The 7,500-nt window shown below is 28.7% G+C and overlaps 1 protein-coding gene across 9 annotated transcripts in view; it reads left to right on the forward strand.

Moving 5' to 3' along the window:
• LOC136085999 (adhesion G-protein coupled receptor G2-like) overlaps positions 1–7,500 on the forward strand; it is a 216,766-nt gene that overhangs the window by 205,169 nt on the left and 4,097 nt on the right. For all 9 annotated transcript variants that reach the window (XM_065808135.1, XM_065808131.1, XM_065808133.1 and 6 more), the window contains one exon: positions 6,667–6,883. In XM_065808135.1, coding sequence (XP_065664207.1) covers positions 6,667–6,883 — 217 coding nt within the window. The remainder of the gene's footprint in view (positions 1–6,666; positions 6,884–7,500) is intronic.

The raw sequence follows: 7,500 nt of genomic DNA on the forward strand, positions 1-7,500 counted from the left end.
TGTATGTATTTGCATATATATATATATATATATTTATATATAATAATAATAAAATTGAGCTGTGGCATAAAGCGAAGCTGACTAAATGAATATGGTCAATTATGACAGCTGAACTGTATATAAGTTTCATATTGTTTTCATGTGGGCATCATAACTATTTTTAAACGAATTAGTAGTTTGAGAATTTTTAATTTCATCCGGAAGTGTGTTCCAAATAATAACCACTCTATTTAAGAAAAAGTACTCTCTTTGACGACAGTTATTTGTGAGCTGTTTGATTAGTCGTTCCTTATTTCTTCTAACTGCACCTGCTGGCCCAGGACAATCGCTGGATTGGGACTTTTTTGGAGGGTGGATCCTCTAAATGTAGGCTTGAGTAAAGCTAGTGCTGCATTAGCTTTAACTGCTGCAAATTTTGATTGAGCTGACCATTTTAGATTGCTAGTTATTAAAATTCCAAGATCTCGCTCTTGGTTGGTAGACAATAAGTATGTTTGGCTGTTATCTTGATTTTGTACGCTAAATTTTTGGTCTTAGATTATTTTTTTGGACGATTTTTTTATCGTTAATACTTTGCATTTGCTTGCATTAAACTCCATTTTCCAATTATCTGCCCATTTAGCAGCAGCATCAAGATCTTTCTGTAGCTGTTCAATGTCAAATTGATTTTTTATTATATTTATTAGTTTGCTGTCATCAGCAAAGAACTTGAGTGAACATTTGACAACATCTGGCATGTCATTTATGTACATTATTAACAGTAGAGGACCTAGAACAGATCCTTGTGGCACACCACTCTGAACTTTTATCCACTCAGAGTAGTTTTCGTCAACAAGAACTCTTTGTTTTCTGTCCATAAGAAATGCTTTTAGCCATCTCAGTAGTTTACCTTTGAAACCATGGGCCTTTAATTTGACAACTAATGCTTCATGACAGACTTTATCAAAGGCTTTAGCAAAATCCAAATAGATTATGATTGCATAAAGGCCATAGTTCAGTGCATATAATGTAATGTCTATTGTCTCTAATAAATTTGTAACACATGATTTTTGTCTTACGAAGCCATGTTGATGCCTAATGATTAACTTGTGCTGAACCAGGTTACTCATCATATGTTTTTTCAACAATCTTTCCATGATTTTACATATTATGGCTGTTAAAGATATTGGTCTATATTCAGATGGGTCGTTTTGTTTACCTTTTTCTTTATATATTGGTATCACATTTGCTTCTTTCCAATTATTAGGTATTATACCTGTTTCAATGATGAAACTATCCGAAGAGAAGTAAGGACTTATACCATCTGGGCCAATCGCTTTGTATTTCTTCAAAGCACTCAACTCGCCAAAAACTGCAGTTTCATTAGGATCAAATTGATCAATCTTGCATATTTGATCAGTCCTGTTTGGTAATGTAAACTTGTTTTTGTGGGCACTTTTAGAAAAAGCAGACTGAAACTGTTTGTTAGGACATTCTGCTTTTTTAAGCGATTTTGTTAGCTCCATGCCGTCTTTTATCAAAGAGGGAACAGTAAACTTTGCTTTTTTTTGACTGAAAGTATAGTTGTAAACAACTTTTGGATTAGATTTTGAAAGTGAAACAAGTTTTGATTCAGAGCTTTTTGTGCAGCGACTATGTCTATTTTTAACTGCTTGCAAGTTGTTTTTTAGTAATGGGTGAGCTGGCTAGCAGTTTTGACCAAAGGTTAAATTTCTTTTATATATACATATATACGTTTATATATATACTCCTAACCGGTCGTCGGAAAGTTTTTCTGTATTTTGTTGACACAAAAAAAAAATTAAAATGCAAGACCTGAATTTTTTTTTTTATTACTTGATAAACTGCCTGCCCCAACCAAACCCTCAGTCGATGTAGCAGCACTCCGTTACGAATCAGGCTATTTGTCAGTCAATATAGCAGCACTCTGTTGCGAGTCAGGCTATAAGATAGTCGTTGTAGCAACACATTGCGCATGATTTACAGTAAAGAAAAAAAAACAAAAAAACATTGTTTATATTACTAAAAACATTCAAAATGATTTTAAAAACATTCTGCTCAATTAAATTTGCATTTATGTGAATTTTTCGAAAAACAATTACTTTGTAATTAAATTAATGGTTTTAACTTTCTGACAACACAGAAATGTTGGACGAAGGTCAAAAGTAATTAAAAGTGACATTTGTCGGCGTACGAATCATTTTTACATTTTATATATATATATATACACACCCACATATATATGTATATATAAATATATATCTATATACAGTATTGGACAAAACATTTGCAACCAACATCGAACAATGCTAAAAAGTGTTCCTAATTTTACATGTCTTAAAAACGAAATGAACTATACTACCACAGCAAACAGTTCAGGAGTCTGGAGTTAGCATGCCATGACATGAGCAATCAGCTGACACGTGACAGTACACAGGCAGAATTTCATTGACAAGTGCCATTTTGCAGCGGACAAAACAAGTGCAACTTTTTTGGTTTGTTTCATTTTTTTAAGTCTGGTCTGTGCCAACTTCATGGAAGTTTTTAATAAATAAAGGAAGTTCCCAGAAGCATGCAGAAGCTTCCAGAAGTTTCCAGAAGAAGCATCCAGAAGTATCCAGAAACATTCAGAAGCATCCAGACGCATCCAGAAGCTTCCAGAAGCATTGAAAAGAAGCATCTAGAATCTTCCAGAACAGGTTCACACAGGTTCATTTTACTATGTAAGAGACATGTAAATCGACATGTAATTTAGTCAGTATATGCAAGTCAATCAGTCAGTATTATCAAGAGAGTTTATCGAAGTGAGTTTTATCAAAGTGTTTTATCGAAGAACATCAATACAAGAAGTGAAATACAACAAGTGTTTCATTACATCAATACAGTCCACATCCAACCAAGACAATGTGTTCCACAGAGCATTATTGTATCATCACAAGGTAAATGTAACACGGTAAGCCTTGAGAAGCGTGATTGTTTATTTTTATTATTTTTATGACTTCAAGTGCAAAAATGGCTCCCGACAGTATTGGATTGGAACTAAGAAAGAAAATTATTTGCGATTACGTAAGTGGAATGTCACAAAAAAGTATTTGTGATAAATATCGCGTGAAAAAATGGACCGTATCAAAACTATGTTCCAAATATCGTTCTATGGGGAAGTTGGCATCAGATAACAAAGGTGGAAGACCGTGTTCCACCACTTTTAGAGAGGATTCTATGATTGTCAGATCCGTCAAGAAGGATCCCTGGATATCATCAGTCGAGATACAAAAGCAATTAGTGCAGCCTGTATCAGACCGAACAATCAGCCTGTATCAGACCGAACAATCAGGCCCCAATCGCAAGGACTGTATATATATATATATATATATATATATATATATATATATATATATATATATATATATATATATATATATATATAAATATTTAATTTACCTCTCCCTGCAATAAATATGATTATTACTTTTAAAACTAACTCATCTTTAAAAACTAAAGATGCTGACTTAAATATGTAACAATATAAGAAATATTTGAATATCAATTTATAATTATATCAATTTATCAATTGTCTCAATTATATCAATTTATCAAATAAAAATAAATATCAATTTATAATTGTTCAAATATAAAATAGTTTTTATTTTACGTTTGTCATGAAAAGTCTTTTTAAAAAAATTTTTTGTATTTTTAACCAAAAACAATAAAAATTTATTCTTAATTTTACCACAAAAAACCTGAATAATTTATTTTTAATATTATTACGAAAAACCTTAAAATTTGTTTTCAAATTTGTCATGAAAGAAGCCTAATAATTTTTCTTTAATTTTGTCATGTAAAACCTTTTTAATTTGTTTTAGTTTTGCGAAGAAAAATTATAATTTATTTTCAGTTTTGCCACAAAAAACCTTAATAATTTGTTTTTATTTTTGAGATGAGAAGCCTTCGTACTTTGTTTTTTTGTCATGTAAAATTCTAATAATTTGTTTTCAATTTTTGCCACGAGAATCTTATGTATGTTGTTTTCAGTTTTGCCACAAAATTATAAAAAAATGAAATGTTATTACCAATAGTTAAAGCATGGGTAGCCCCTGTTTCCACACTAGACTCAGATCGATAAGCTTCGTATAACTATTATACTTATAAGTAAGTATGTTATTAGTAAGTATATTAGACTTATAAGTTAGTAACTATTATACTTATAAGTAAGTATGCAGTTTTAAAAATGCTTTAGAGAAATGAGATCAAAAATCATCTGTCAAATGTGAAAATGCAAAGGGCTATGGTGGAAACCAGTAAGAAAGAAAAACCATGCAGAAGTCTGAAGTTTATGGATGTCCTGAATGCTGATGATGTTCAAGGAACCTACTTGGTAGATCAAGAGTTTCGGTTTAAGGCTATATGTTTCCTTTTATAGGGTAATACGAGGCAAATTGAAACAGTTATGCACTAGCTTGCCAAGTTTGATGTTCTCAAAAATTAAAAACATCATTTTCAACATCAAAAACAACTTTTTCCAAAAGTTTCAAGTTAACAAGAGTTTTCTGAAGCAAAAATAGATGCAGAATTTAATTTTGAAAAAGAAATTGCAATAAGCATATTGATTCAGGTTAGAAATAGACATATTTTTCAAGATGGCGGCCGATTCTAGCCACTACCTAAAACTTAAAGTGTTAAAGAAAATGTATATTAAATAATGCATATTTTCATATTTAATAATGTAATGTAAAATAATATAACTTACCAAAACATTTAATGAAAAAAAAAAAATTGTTGAACTTCAAATAAGAATCAACTTCTTGGAACCAGGAGACATTCTTATTGTGATCAGAAGACAAAATTTTTCGCTGATCACATTGACCATAAGTATTTCTGGGGCTAGTTGATGTTTATGAAGTTTTTATGACAACCTAACCGATAAGTTAAAAATTATTGATAGTATAAAAACTTAAAGTGGTTATGTATATTTAACCTGTTATGGAATTTACCTGTTATGGAAAAAATTCATATTAATATTTCCTTTTTATTTGAGAATTTCAAACTTTATTAAAACCTAAGGAATTCTAATAAGAGATTTCTCAGAGTAATTACTGCAGTTAAAAATCTCACAAAAACTCATAATTAACAAAAAAATATCAAGACAATTTATTTATTTAACAAATTTTGTTACTTACACGTATAACTACAAAGGTATTAAAAGATGTCAATATTAAAAAGCTAATGAGAAAAAATTGGCATATCAATATTTGCCAGTATGAGCATGTTAATACAACTCCAATATTGGCATTCTAATATTGGACAAACAATATAGAAGCAATATCAGCATGCATATGCTTTCCAATATTGGTATGTCAATATTGGCGCAATACCTTTTACCATTATTGGCGCAATATTGTATATCTTGTCAGATATTTGCCAAGATACCCAATAATGCACCATTGTTGCATCAATATATCTTGCTACTAGGGCACTCTTTTTGATTTTATTTTTGATTGAATTGACCAAGCCCTTTCTCTTATTCTTTCAGCCAATATCAATGTTGTTGATGACTTTGTTGTTAGTTTGCTTTTTAAACTAAATGACTTGGTTTCAGTTTTAGTGACTCTGCAAGTTTTAAGGCCCACAACCATTGTCACACTGTTGTAATATTTCTTCTCTTTTTCTTTTCTATAAATACTATAATTGTGTTGCTCAAAAGTGATAGTGTTTCTTGCCTCATCTACCAAAAATTCATTCTGGTGTTACTTGTCATTCAATTAGGTCTCATTCTTTTACTGTGACTGTTCCTAAGTGCTCTAAGAATTCTCATTCGTCTAGTTTTTTTCTTGAACATCAGTTCTTTAGAATTTGCTACCTTCAACATGTTTTTCCGATTTATATAAAATGCAATCTTTTAAGTTGTCTATTAATCGTTATCTAAAGTTTTACTAAATGAGTTAGTTTTAAAAATAATTATCAAAATTATTCACTATTGTCTTTATAGGTTTAAAAATAAATAGAAATTTGATTTTTTTTTATAAACAATTAGACAAAAAAAAGCGAATATAAATTGCAATTATTCTTTTTGTTTATTTTCTTTTAAGCCTTGAATTGCTTAATAACTTTCAAAATATACTATGAGTAACAATAAGTGTAACTATAAGCAACAAATGTAAAAATGAGTAAAAAATATAAGTATAAACAACACCTGTATCTTGAATTCTAAACTATACATTAAAGTATACTGCAATTACCAAATTACAATTTTTACTTTTTAAATTTTTTTTAGATCTGTTTTAAAAATAATATAGTAAGATATACCAGTTTTTTTACTATTTGTTATTTAAATCTAAGGTTCAGATAAAATGATTTATATATTCAAAAGTAAACTTAAAAGTAAATATTTCTTTATGTTTTAAATGTTTAATGTTTTATACTTACATTTTTACTTATTTTAAATAAAGTGCATAAAATAATATTTAATGCAATTTTATTTTCTTTAGAAATTTTTAAAAACTTTAAAAAATATTTTTAACAGTTATTTTTTGATTGTCATTATATAAAACCCTTTTACTAAGTGTTTTATTAATTACTTTGTTTGATCCAGTCTTTTTTTTTTTTTTTTTTTTTTAATCATTTCAGGAAATGTTTATGATTTTAACAATTTTTTTTTTTTGAATACAGAGGAAACTTGGTCTACTGTAGGTTGCAGTATAAGTAAAAGTTCTTTATTAGAGGTTTTATGTGAATGCAACCATCTAACAAATTTTGCCTTGATATTGAATGTTGCTCAATCAGTAGAAACGTCAAGTAATGTATTCCTTGAAGTTATTACATGGATTGGCTGTGGGTTATCAATTGCTGGATTATTTCTGACTATTGTCAGCTATTCTGTTTTTTCGTAAGTTTGATAATAATCCTTGTTTAAATCTGTTTTATATCTGTTTTAAAATCTTCATTTATATCATGTTTTGTAATTAAAATAAATCCATATTACCTAACTAAAATAAGCTTAAGTGTTAAGTTTATAGTTAAATATAATTATAATGTAATCCTAATTTCACTGTAATTCCCATGATGCATCATTATTAGGCATTTGAAATTTTTATGCTTTTTTCCATGCTTTATATAAGGTTACTTTCTATATATATATGTTTGTGTTCCACAAAATTTGAAATCAATTTTTGAAAGCTTTTTTCTCAACCAATTTTGCTCAAATTTTGCACACTTAATCATTTTCGATGACAATACAAGGAAATGGAAAAATTTGAACAAAAAAAGTTAATTAAGTTAACAAAAATTTAATTTGTATTTCCCCATACATTTTATTTATTTGATATGAATTGCGTATTACATCACAAAAATCATTGATTTGCAAATTATTTGCAGTTTCGAAGACATTAAAGCGCTGCGATTCAAAACCTATTGTTTTTTAAGTCTTAAGTTATTAAGTTAAAAAACAAAAATTTAGTAAAAACAGTAATTTTTAAATTTAAAAAAAAAAAAAACAGTAATTTT

This window comes from Hydra vulgaris, chromosome 10, assembly GCF_038396675.1.
Source record: "Hydra vulgaris chromosome 10, alternate assembly HydraT2T_AEP".
NCBI classification, from domain to species: domain Eukaryota; kingdom Metazoa; phylum Cnidaria; class Hydrozoa; order Anthoathecata; family Hydridae; genus Hydra; species Hydra vulgaris.